The sequence below is a fragment of the Falco punctatus genome (assembly GCF_963210335.1).
Source record: "Falco punctatus genome assembly, chromosome: 14".
Classification (NCBI taxonomy): Eukaryota; Metazoa; Chordata; class Aves; order Falconiformes; family Falconidae; genus Falco; species Falco punctatus.
Window position 1 is genome coordinate 7,993,533 of NC_137594.1, and position 13,497 is coordinate 8,007,029.

At 38.1% G+C, this 13,497-nt stretch overlaps 1 protein-coding gene across 3 annotated transcripts in view; it reads left to right on the forward strand.

Moving 5' to 3' along the window:
- ADAMTS18 (ADAM metallopeptidase with thrombospondin type 1 motif 18) overlaps positions 1–13,497 on the forward strand; it is a 485,565-nt gene that overhangs the window by 366,047 nt on the left and 106,021 nt on the right. For all 3 annotated transcript variants that reach the window (XM_080410687.1, XM_080410685.1, XM_080410686.1), the window contains 3 exons: positions 6,506–6,647; positions 8,185–8,311; positions 12,733–12,937. In XM_080410687.1, coding sequence (XP_080266813.1) covers positions 6,506–6,647; positions 8,185–8,311; positions 12,733–12,937 — 474 coding nt within the window. The remainder of the gene's footprint in view (positions 1–6,505; positions 6,648–8,184; positions 8,312–12,732; positions 12,938–13,497) is intronic.

The following is a 13,497-nucleotide window of genomic DNA, read 5'->3' on the forward strand; positions in this document are numbered from 1 at the left end:
CGTGACATCCATTTCTTGAAATATTCAGTCACTCTCCATGACTCACCATGGGAAAGTTTCTGAAAGGGCAAAAAGACCTGAACTGTTATGTGGGCGTGAAAAATACTGCATGATCAGAGATTGATAAACTAGCTTAAAACCACCAGAGTTTAATAATTCAGTTTCTCATTCTGTCAATAAATGGATGAAGAATTGACTGATTTGAGAAGTCAAATATGATTTTGAGAAAACACTGGAAAGTTTTTCAGGATGGAGCAGGATCAGTATCCTCACAGAAGTTTACCACAAACTTGGTGAAATACTGAATCAAGAAATTTTGAAATCTTTGTGGAAAAAGACAGTTTATTTTGACAGCAATAAGTAACAGATGGCAAGGATGTTTTGCAAAGAGGCAGACATTCATGGAAAGAGAAGGTGAATGGAGCTTCAAGGCAGGAATATCTCTAATTAAAACCAGTAAATTGCTTCCTCTTTACCATTAGGGGGAAAAAAAAAGAGAAAGGAGGCCAGGTGGAATGACTTTACTGATGATCTAGCTGCCACTGGGAGAAAGCCAAGTTGCAGTTATAAAGCATTAAATTTATTATTAGCTACTAGATGATAAATTTGTACCGATTTCCTCTAAAGAGAAAGTAAGCTAAAGAGAGCTAAGATGTGCTTATAAGATACAGATGTTGATTCAATACAACAGATAAAAGGGTTCTCCTTTAGTGAGGAGAGATTAGCTGGACAGTATCCCTGAAATTGTACATTTAGCATGTGAACAGTAAAAAAATGGAGACACAATAACAGCAGAAGATAAATTCAAAACAGCTGAAGTAGGAATGAGATCATACAGGACCTTTCAAGGATACTATTTTTTTCCCCCTTTTAATGACCTTAGTGGACTCTCTTGAAAAACAATAGTTTGTCATAAGCTTTTAGTTAACATGTTTAAAGTGACTTTAGAAATATTGACAAGATAAAAACCCCTTTTGTTTTAAGGTTTGGCTTAAGTAACCAATGGGTAATTCTTCCCTTACTGGTGCTTTCCAAACAGGTGTTTTCTCACTTTCCTTTTGAAGCTCCTGCCGTTAGCCACTGTCCAGGATCTCATCCAGTAACTGCCCACTCAAGATAACAGTCCTGTTTCAAAACTTGTTTTAAACGGCTTCCCAGCAGCACCATATATGCTGCAATACGCATGCATATTCATCCTACCGAAACCTGAGTAAATCCATAAAAGTCAATGGAATTAATCCTGACTGAACAGAGAAATCACAATCTGGCTTAGGACGTTGGATATTACGCTATTTATTAAACAGCATGTAGATTCACAGTGGATGCAAACGGCAGGCCTCACCAGCATAGCACAGCCAGGCACTAGCCTCGCACACAGGCAAGCTTCTCCGTCTGCCCTTACTGGTGTAACTGATGGCTTGCTGCAGGTGGCTTTACTCCTTACATCCACCTGAAGAAATTATGAAAGACTTACAAAGCATGGGAGTGACCCAGCAGATGTAGATGCAATCTGAAGACTCAGATCAAAGCTACCATGTATGCTGGCATTCAGGGCTTGGGCTCATGCCCGTTTTGTAAATTATGCACATGTAGAATGAGTAAAGATGCAAACGCATGAAGCACATATGGGTAAACAGTAGCTAGTCCTTTACCTGGCTCCTTCTCTATGCTCAGCTTCACTCTGTAAGCGATTTGTAAATGTTCATTAGTCCTTCACAGAGATGATGAGTCCTTTTTTCAGCTTGTTACATGCCAGGCATTAGGATGCTTTTCTATGTATTGGACAGAACATTTTTGAAGAAAGAGGAGTTTATCTTGTGTAAATTACTCTCTTAATTTGGTGTGTTGTAAGTAACTTCACAAAGACATCTGACAATGAAAAATGCCAGAAAAGCAGAGAGTCCATCATGACAAAGCAATGTGGATAGGCTCTATAAAAACTTGACCTGCAAAATGGACTGTTGTATGGGAAACTTAGGATAGCCATGGGAAAAAAAAGAATAATCTCAAACAAAGGAGCAGATGCACAGCTAGTTTAGAAAATTTATTGGTTTAGCTTTGAAATCAAAATTAGCAGCAAAAGGAAAAGGTTCTTTACTCAGGAGAATTCAATTTATCCATTGTTTTAACATTTTGTGCCCTAAGCGAAAGCCACGGTTCTTTTTCTTCAGAATAGATCTGGCAGATCCAGCCACAGAGTCTGTGGTTTTCGAACTCAAGAAGCTGTAAATTTTATAACTCTGCGCCCTGCGGTCAGAGCTGCTGAGTGTTGTGTCTGAAGTCAGGTGGTTGGTGTGTTAAAGGTAGACATTAAACAGTTCTATTGAGGAACTGGAAATGTTTAAGGAGATTGTTTGCCAGTTGTAAATTTGGGAGCAGATGCCAGTTGGCTGAAAAGATGCTGGAATGCGTCCAGTTAAGTAGACTAGCACTGGAGGTCTTTCCAAATTTGTAGGTCTGATAACTTGGCTAAGTATGCAGACTTCAGTTATTGCATTGTTAAGGAAGGGCTTTATAATGAATGTTTGAAAATATGATAGAAAGCTTTTTATATGCTCATTACTTTGGCAAAATCGCAACTGTGCAATACTATTGCATTCCTGATGAAAACTTGGTTGAACATTGTACACTATTTTTCAGCTGAGTGCTGGGGACTTCAAAGTATATGGTTTGGTGCCCTGCAACATTTTGTGTCCAATGCTTTTTCCAGAGTTTGAGTTGCCTTTTTTATACATAGCTGGGATGATACAGGAGGGAAGAGACCTGACTGTGATGCAGCTCTTGCTTTGTTTGTAAACATTCCCTCTTGTCTGCTGGGTGGGAAGGGGCTCTGGCTTTGGCTGCTGCTCATGAAAGAGAGAGGAAGTTCACTTCATCTGCCTGTTGTAACTGTGTCTGCTTTCCAACGCGCAAGAAGGGGGTATAGCCCAAGGTCCTAAAATGTGTATGGCTCAGCTTGCCTGGTGTGCAGGAGTTATGCCGCAGGCACTCACTTAGCTGGAGGGTGCAAGTTTCTTACATCATTGTGTGGTTGTTCTCTGAAGTGATAGATACTAATATGTCTTGTTCTGACTTGTCCGAGATAATTCCCTCTTCATTCTCTTCACTCTGTTGAAGCACCAGGAGAACATTGCTCTAACAGGAGTAAAACCGGTTGCCGCTTTTATCTTCTCATCCTCTGTCTTTTGCTTTCTGAATTCTGTTCAGAATGCATTTGTTCTGTTTCTTGCCTCTACTACTACCAAGTTCAGTCTAATACTTCAAGATATTTTTATTAGAAATGTTTAAGCTTTACTGCTTTTTTGCCACTGACATAGCACAGTTCTATGACAGCTGTCAGAATTAAATGAGACGAGGGCTAACCTTTACACCAGGTCCTGAGGTATGGATCAAACCTCCTCCTCCTCTTTTGACACATGACTTACTAAAAGGACAGATAGAATTTCAGTCTCTGCCCTTGAAGGAACACAGAGCACCCACTGAAATGGCAGAAAGTACACCCTCACGGGGGCATGGAAGAGGAAAGCTGACTGGCTCTTCATACATTAGCCAGATCTTGTCTAACACAAGATGAATATAAAGCTGCTCTCTGAAATTGTTTCTGGCTGCCTAAGATGCTGAGAGCTCTGTTAATACGTTGGACTTGTAGGGCCTTCCAATAAATAAAAGCAAATTAAAGCATTTTGAGGTCTGGTGTGTAAGAAGAACCAGGAAATGAATTGTTTTAATTAAAGAATAGCTTTCCAGGGTTCAGTTCTTGTTAGGGTTAATGGCCCCTATTTTCTGAAGCATGTTCTGAAGCTTTACACATTAAGTATTTGTCTCAATTTGTCCTGAAGAGGACAGTGGAGTGAACACATATTTTTGAAATGTGTTTTTTCTGGAAACCCTAATGCCCATGACTTGAGGTTCAAAATTCAAAATGACTGTGGAACAGCTGTTGTAAACGGAGTTAGATTTTTTGCTATCAGCAGTGGCACAGCTTTCTGAAAATAATAATAAAAAAAACCCCTATATAGAAGAGTTATTTTCCTTCATCTGAAGGGCTGTTAATTGTTAGAAAACATTTACATCAGATAGCAATGAATAGCCAAGGAAAAAATGAGAGGTCCTGAAAAAAGTTACAGTGGTAATGGTTTAAATAGAGCATAGCAAAAAGGGCACAGACCCACCCAGTGATGAGCGAGCGTAAAGTCAAACATAGACACTTTGTAAGATGCTCATTAGTGAGCATCATGTGCTGAGAGCACTGAACGTGGCAGAGGCTCTCTGGAAAGACAGTATGAGATGCAGAGTGCGCTGTGCAGGGCACTGTGGAGTTGCATGGCAGGCTGAATTCTAATGTTTGTTAATTTCAGAGTGTTTGATTTTAATCCTGTTCTTGTAAAATATTTGTGAAATATACACATACCTATATGACTCACCCCTAAAGCAGATATACTAACATTATTTCTATCACAAATATTCATTAAAAATAGAGAGGTCACTAATCACTCTCAAATCTATTTCTTCTGTAATCTCACAGGTATTCTAAGGTGAATGAATGTGAACTCATGAATTAGGCTTGGATAGGTGAGATGAAAACTTTCACATGAAATACTTTAATTTACCTGTTCTTAGAGGATCCTCTAGTCTGAATCTTCCAATGAGAAGGCACATATTCTCCAACGCTTTTGGAAGTATTTTGCCTTTGACAGTCCTAATTGCTATAGTCTCAGTTGGGGTTATTATTAAGGTTCACTGAACGAAGCAAAATCTTTGGCTAGTAAGAATGGAAAATACAGCATCTGTTTTTCTTTCTTCTAGAAAAGTAAACAGTATGCAGTCCAGATCCTTCATGTGTTCAATATTATTGAACTGCAGGCCATGTAAATTTGGTCTGAATTTTCACTGTCATGGGTAATTTCTGTTTTCCAATAGGTATATTTTCAGAATACTTTAAAAGCCTTGGGTACATTTCAAAGTGTTATTATATTTCTTGATCTTAAACAATATAAATGTAAGTTTGTTGTTATTTTATGAAACCAGTCTACACAAAGATCACTTCTACCTACATGGATTGCTTAAGTACTCAGGTTAGACATCGTGTGACCATAACCGGTATTTCATTAATATTTTGAATGGTTTGAGTCATTAACATAGACTGAACTTGCACATGAAATGCTAGTGCTTATCAAAAAAGTATAGGTAGGAACAGAGGTTCACTGCACCTGCTCTTTATATTACTATGACCAGATCCATATTGGTGAAGAATTAAAACTTAACAGAGCTCTGAAACTGCAAACTCTTGCACTTTTTCTGTTAAGAAAGAATATAAATGCACTTTTTTGCCAAAAGTTTCTAAAATAAATGTTGTTAAATAGAAGTTTCTCCTCAAATTTAGGTATGTGTCAGATGCTCATGCATCTTGCACTGATTATAATTCAGACTTGAAATGAACATAATGAATTTTAGAAAGTTGCCTACATGAAAACTGAAATATAATTCACCACTAAAATAGTACAACCCTGAGAGCTAGGCTCTGTGAGTTATACGACAAAAATTGTTATTATAGTCAGTAATCACACTTTTATAAATTTTCTGACACGTTATGCTAAAATCATGAATAAAATATTTTTCCAGTCCTTTTTTCCTTGTTGACAACCAGGGATGGGTCCTTTCCTGGACTGAAGCTTTACCAGCTCCAATCATCAAAAGAAAAATCCCAGCTGAAGGTCTTCCAAACAAAATTTATCACCAGTCTGCATAGAAAATCATTTATATAGGAAAAAAAATATCTATTTTATACGCTCAGCCTCAAGAATTTAGGAAGCCATCTCTAGCCATCTCTATTCCCAGTCCCCACACAACTATACTGTTTGCTAAAGCTTCCTTTATTAAAGCATTTGAGTCCTGCTTACCCAGTGGGCAAAGGCTTCTTCATTCATGGAAGGCACTGTGGAAGGATCAGCTTGCCTGGATTTTGCTTACTAAAAGAGCGGAAACTTCTCCCACCCCCAAGATCTTTAATCCACTCACTGCACTACCACAGGCAAACTCCAGCACCTGCCAGTGGGCCCCAGTGAAGGCAGGGACCCACTTGTTAAGAGCCAGCTGCAGGAGCAGAGCGCTGAGAGCTGGGGCAGGGACTACCACTGCATTGCCAAAAGGCTGGATGACATTTCGTGTCCACTGAAGGCATTTCTGCTTCACCAATCCAGTCAAGTGCCTTCTGATTTAAAGGGGTGTTATGCCAAACTGTGTATTTCTGCAATTTTCTGTTGTACATCCTGCAGGTGTTAGTCCAAGCAAACACTTTGCTGTTTAGGAATTACTTTGATGGTTTTAAGTTTATGCAAAAAATAAGTCTCCTGAAAATTCTTTCAGAAGCATGATATGTATAACTATCTTCTGTATCACGTTTACTTCCTCTTGCTTTAGAATGACAGAATCCTTTTCTTTTTTTTTTCTTTTTACCCCCTCCTTTTTTTTTTTTTTTAATTGAACCCCAAATACCCCTCTATAGATCCTGTTACAAGGCAAAAATCCTGGGATTGCTTGGGAATATACTTTTTCCAAAACCAACAATGAAAACAAGACATCCGTCAAAACGCATAGCTACTCCTGGGTGACCGTGCAGTCAGAGTGCTCAGCTACTTGTGGTGGTGGTAGGTAACTTTCCCATTGCCAGTCCTCTTCTTCATTTTTTTAAAGCTTCTTCAGCATTTCAGCTGCCTTTAATTTTGCAAACATGTATCTATACATACAGAGGGGTTACATTGAACACCTGGTCCTTATTTTTTTATCCAACAACTTATAACATAGGTGAAGGGCCTTCTTACTATCTTTATAGTAAAAAAAAAAAAAAAAAATCATTCATGCCAGTCTCAATTCATGTCACTCAGAGTGACTCAGTCTTTTTTTTTTTTAGGTCAGTCTGTTGATATCTTGCTGTTGAAGTAATGTGGGAATTAAATATGTGCTTTATTGTTGTAATTTGGGAATATAGAAAGATACCAAATAATGAGTAAAATTTACCTTATGTGTAGAGAGTAACTGAAGACTAAAATGTTATCAAGACCTTTACTGACAGTTGCACCCTGATCTTCTCACTGTTTAATTACAAATATTTCAGTTCTGCCAGGTCAAAGTCTGAAAATCTACGTAAGCTAAGGGTTTTTTATTACCTTATTCCTCTAGTTACTTGCTTTGCACAGACCATCTATTTGTTTTTCTAAAACCTGGATGTTCTGTCAATGAAACTGGGATGCAATGAAAGCAGAAAATTGACAAGTGGGAAGTCCTGAAAAAAGACTTGAGAATTAAAATTTATGTGGCCGTAAAATTAGAACTGGGTGATATAAATAAGACTACATGATGGAGTTGTCTTTAATACCAAAGAACAGGACTAGGTAAGCAAGGAAATGCCATGTTATGCTCCTGTATTGGCAAAAAAGTCCAGGTGAAATGCAGCAATACCTTGCTAGTGTTTGTCAGACTTCACAGGATCTCAGTAAACAGTTCATGGAAGAAAGACCCACCAGGAGCAGCGCAGACATAAAATATGACAACTGTATTTTTCTTGCTTCCCTATAAAACAAATGAAGGTTGCAGCATGAATATAAAGATGATGGAAACAACTGTGTTTCCAGACTTGGCTTGCTGTGCCCAATGAACTGTGTGTGAGGTGAATTAGACCTCTCAATTAAAAGAGAAATTACAAAATCACTTCATCTCTTGAGGCATTTGTAGCCTTCTCTGTAATCTGTCCTGATGTTGACACTAGACAAGAGTTTAGGTACAGGGCCCTGCAGAACTGAAGTCTGTAAAGATATGCTGTACAAAGTTGCAGAATGTTTTGTTGCAGTTTGCCAGTACATGCGGAGAGCTTTAAATAAGCATTGCTAGTTTCTGCAGGGAATTAGGATTTGAAGAATTACTAGTTTTTGCTGGGGGAAGATTCTGCAAATATGCTGTTTGTAACTAAAATGTTTCATCTGGCTTCAATAGTACCTGTGTTACAGAGAAGAAAGTTAATGTTAAAAACATGTTGCCAAATTAAATCCTATTTTATTTAGTTCAAGTCAGTGGAATTGTACCAAGGATGAGCTTGGACTTGTTGCGTTAAAATTCTTCCCTATTACTCTTTCTCTTATTTTTTGAGTAAACGTTTGTTTTACTGTGTTTTTTCTAATACTTTCATAGGACATATTACAGCAAAAGCAATCTGTTTAGAAGAGCATCGTGCACGAGTTAATTCCTCATTTTGTGGCCCAAGGACGAAGCCTTTAACTGAAACAAAACTATGCAATACTAATCCCTGCCCAGCATAGTAAGTGCTCTTTATTTTTTGTACCTTTTTGCTGTGCCTTACGACTGTTTGCCATGAAAGAAGTCCTCTCTGATAGGCCCACAGAACTGTATGGCCTGCCAGATGAAGCCACTTTTATTCTGTAACTTGTAGTTGTTTAACTGTAACTAAGTAATTGTTTAAAAATGTTAGTTGTGTAGGCTTCTGCCCAACGATAATAATACAGGCGGTATTTCTAATGTTGCTAAGCAAGACCTCCTGAGGATTGCTTGCAGCTCTGTCACCATGCTGGGGTTAGCTATGTGACACTGAGTAAATCTAAGTTGCTTCGAGGCCCATTCTGCCACCTCTACTCACCTTGAATCAATAAGACCATTTCCTGAGTAAAGTGCACCTCCCCGTGTGGAAGCTTGGCCCCGTGACTCAGATTCCACATATTAGATTAGGTTAAAAGAATCTTGTGAAGTGTAATTAGTGATTTTTGGACAAAATGTCCCACAGAGTATTATGATACCAAGAAGGACTATCTAAACAAAATAAATCATCAGCAATACTCTGGTGCCCACAAAAATAAATATGAAGACATTGCTGATGTGAACAATCTTATATTCTAAATAACATAAGAAAGGTGAGACGCAAAGGAAGACATTGACATATAGATAAGCATTTAGAATCCAGCTGGTCTAAATCAATAGAGCTTCTTTAAAACCAAGGGAGTTACACTGATTTATAGTAGCTGTAGTAGGGGTCCTTTGGAAAAAAAATAGTTGTGTGCTCATATAATTAGACACAGTATTATGTGGCTTTGAATATAAATGGATAGATTTAAGGACACACTGGCCATCTTTCTTCTGGGTTTTTCCTTTTGGACTCCTGACCTTGCAACCTTAGCATTATTTTAAGTTTATACTAAAGATCAGGAAAACTATATTAAAGACGTTTTGACTTTGAGAACAGGAGGTTTTCTAAAGTGGTATGTTGGAAAAATTAAGAGTGTTTCAGTGGGAAATAAAGACAGTTGAAGATACATTGAAGTGCACAGGCAGCAGAAAGCGGAGGAAAGCTCTAGACCTGGTGTCACCTGCTGGTTTTACTCTGTGGTGATAACAGCAATAGGCGGTAAAAGCAGTTGGCTAAGCCCACTGCCGTATTTCATAAAATAACACATTTAATGAAGTTTAATGGGAAGCATTCCTCATCTCCCCCAGTCCAGAAGAGGATGATGGGGCAAAGCAGAAAGATGTATGTGTTCTGAAATGGCTTTCTTTTTTACTTACAAATCCATAGTTTGCTATATGTTGAACATGCTAAAAAATAGTCCAGTAATAGTTTGGAATTTCCTGCAAAATTTAAAGATTACAGCAGAATACACAGAATCCAAATGGCAAATTATACACTATGACCACAAAAAAAATAGAGATAAGGTTTATATAATGGTAACACGTGACATGAGAGCCCCATGTTCCTGCTTCAGCAGTTTCCTTAGACTGCGTTTAGCCACATGATTTTCTCAATACCCATTTTAAGTAATCTTTGTAGCCAAATGCAATCTTTTCCTATGCGACTTATCTTCTGCCAGAATTATTTTTATGCAATGAACTCAGTATCATGTACACAGAAACGTATTGTCTGTGATGTTCCCAGGAGCCTTTTAAAGCTGTTTATGCTTACCTTGGTTTTGATGTGGCATTGTTACACTACAAAGCTTCACCAAAATCATATTCATTTCTACAAACCATACACAAAACTTCCATTTCTATTAACCAGAGACCGTGATGTATTTTGAACATTCACTGATAGACCTATCACTGAAAATGCTGCTTATCCATTTTGACATGCAATGCAATGTTTTCATGCTGAAATTGCTCTGATACTTTTAGATTTACTACTTTAAAACACAATTAATGACTTGAACCCTAAGAAAGAGTACAAAAAGAAACTGTAAAAGCCCCAAGCCACTTCTAGGAAAAAACAATTCATCTCACTAATTAATTATTTTAAAAATCCTTAGGATAAATTTTTGTATGGAGGATCTACATGTAGGACCATGTCTTAAATTAACACATTGCCATTCGGCTGAGTGAAACTATGCCAGAATATCTCTGTTGAGGAATCTGCCCAGAAAGTCACAGCATGTAGTATTTCCCATAAAACTGTGACTGCCAACATCAAAAAATGGAGTATTAATAAATACCACAGAGGAAACAAAGAATGCTTAATAGCCAGCAAATAAAGCAAAACCAAATACGGTAGACGAAACGGGCAAGGAAAGGAGGTGAATAATAGATGAGATACAAGCGTGTCAGTTTTGTGACATAAAAGAGGCTCCAAACTTACAAAGGTCAGTGAGGAATAATTACTGCATAAGAACAAAGACTTATTAGTCTGAGTAGGAGCAATCTACTGTCCCAACAGTAAGAATACAGAAAGGCATCAGTACTGTACACTGTTGTTGTTGGATTTCAGAGCTGCCAAATCTGGTCATAATTATTTAGTTATTTGAGCTAATGAAAGATACTCTTGGATCACAGCCCAGATAATCTTGGAAAATGGCAGTTTACTAGAGGACATTAAAGTGGGTTTATTGCCCTCTCCTCCGTGAAGAGGGGAACTTTCTGGGCAGTTACGGTGAATAAACTCTTAAAATGAACACTTCTGGTTGCTCTACCAGTCACCATTTTCAGAAGCATCAAGGCAAACTAATTAAAAGTTGTAAATTGATTAAAACTATAACTTTTTTCCAGAAATTTGTATTGTAATGGTGCAAATATTTATAAATCAAAGAAAAAGGAAACCTTTTACATTTTCTGAAATTACATAACTACTGACTTTTCACATTAATATTTCTTTGTCCTTAAATTAGTGCTTTTTGTATTTCCCACTAGGTTTGGCAGTTACTGAAGTTACTAGACTGAGAGTTGGGATTTCTTCTATTCCCAAAATAGGCTTGTTATGCGTTTTTTACGAATTAAAATTAGCTTTGTTTTCAGGCAGATGTGAACAGACAGGCAAACGGGATGCTGTTCATCTTTCACACAGTAAGAAAAGAAAAAAATCTTTCTTGTCATTAAAACTGTGTGTAAGCAGCTATTCCAGTGGCCACAGGAGTGATGCTGTGAGAAACCATGGAAGTAGCATAGGCCAAGCAGTCGGATTTGAGACGAGAACCTTTTCTGTGACATAAATTATTCAAAATTTGTAAAACTGCTGTTTTAAAATCTTAATTTCACTGCTGTGTCTTTGAATAAGAGTTCTCAACTTGAGTAATCATTTAGTCATTCATAATTTTCTTTGTTTCTTCACTTCTACTTTCCTATCTAGTTGTTATTTATGTTCCTACATTGTAAGCCTTCAAGGACAAAGACACTTGGCTGAACGTTTGCAAAGTGTCACACAAAGGCTGGGGACTCACTCAGTGCTTCTGTCATAGAAATACTGACCAGCTATTGACATTGAACTTATCTGGAGCTCTTGGCAATAATTATTTGGTTTGGGTAACTGAAGCGTGCCTGTGACTGGATTACAGATTTGCCAACAGCTTTTGCTGATTAAATTTCCTCTGTTTTATTTAATTCTTTATCATCTGTCTGCCAAATTTATTCATCTAAGGACATTTAAATCCTCAAGATACTAATGACAGGACTGCTGATTTTAGCAAGGAAGTTCTTTTTTTGTGAAAAGAGGCTGGTAAGGTTTGACATGCATACCACTGGAGAGCACCATGCCAACATTTGTTGCCCTGTGTGAGTATCTCTATGCAGAAATGCATTGGGAGGTGCATGCTCAGCTGCATTGGGCTCATTCTTTCCCTGCCATGCCAGACTTTTCCTTATATCAGCTTAGGTGATAGGAAAAAAAAGGGAAAAAATGCAACAACACAGGGCAGAACTTTCCAATAATGGAATCTCACCAATTTACAGGTCTCTCTGACTTCTTCGTTTGGCCTCAGGTCTGTTAGTCTATTCAGAGGTCTCTTCAGCAGCTGAAGTGACAAAAGTGATCATCCTACCATTTATTTTCCTGTTTTAGACAGATTTTTTCAATTAGAAGCATAGACACAGTTAAAAATGAATGGTGATTTGTTAGCCAGACCCTCAGATCTTCTAGATACTCCACCAGCCTCAATGACAGCATCTCTCAGTCCCCATGGAATTCCAGACTCCAGGTCAGATCCATAGGCAAGCTGGTTCTGGTAGGTGAGAACTGTAAATAAGTAATACTAGTTTTTCTAGTTGTGTGACTTACATTTCATCTCTAGCAAAATGTTCTATGCTCTGAAGATAGATTGTCTAACTACTGCTTTTTGATTGCTTCAACATATATCAGGAAAGCAGGCAAAGTAGAATCCCTGAATAATTCACATTTGATAGGTGGCTCCTATCTATTGATTTTATAAAGCCAGTTGGACTCCTGTGTTTCTAACGTACATTTTCTCCTTTAAGTTGGTCAACAGGCGAATGGAGCGCGTGCAGCAAATCGTGTGGAGGAGGGCAACAAAGCCGTCTCGTTCAGTGTGTCCAGAAAAGGGCTTTCCAAAGAGAGGACGTGGTGGCCCACTCCCTGTGTCCTGTCAGCACCCCTACACAGGTGCAGATGTGCAATAGTCAGGACTGCCCCCCTGAATGGAGCCCTGGCCTATGGTCTCAGGTAATCTGGAGAAAAACTTATGGTTTTGTTTGCTGCCATAATGAAAATATTGCCAAAAAACTCTGCCTAAAAAGAAGAATACTGCTAACTTTGTGAAGATCACTATTTTGCAAGCAGCTCTGTTCATGAAAATAATATGTAAACTAGGTATATATTTCAACTAGCCTTCCTAAGTGCTCACAGGAGGGCTTGCCAGAAGTAGACATGTGGTGTCCTTTCTGGCGCATACAAATAGATGGATTTTTTTTCTGGTCTCATAACTTAAGGCTCTATGAATTCTTTAGAGCCATTAACTCCCCTCTGAGATTACTTCCCACAGCCATATTAACTTTTCTCAGAGATGACAGGCAGTCAAGGAATGAAGAAATATTTGGGGTTAGAGCTGCATATTAATGCACACACATATGTGAATTGTGGGCTGATAGATTTGTGATTTACCCATTCACTAATCACTTCTGATCACTTCTGTACTTTTGCCTTTGTTAGAGTAACTGTTCTACTGCAAGTAGAGTACTGTTGCAGTTAATTGCCATGAGGGGCATAAAGGCCCTGGGCAGATT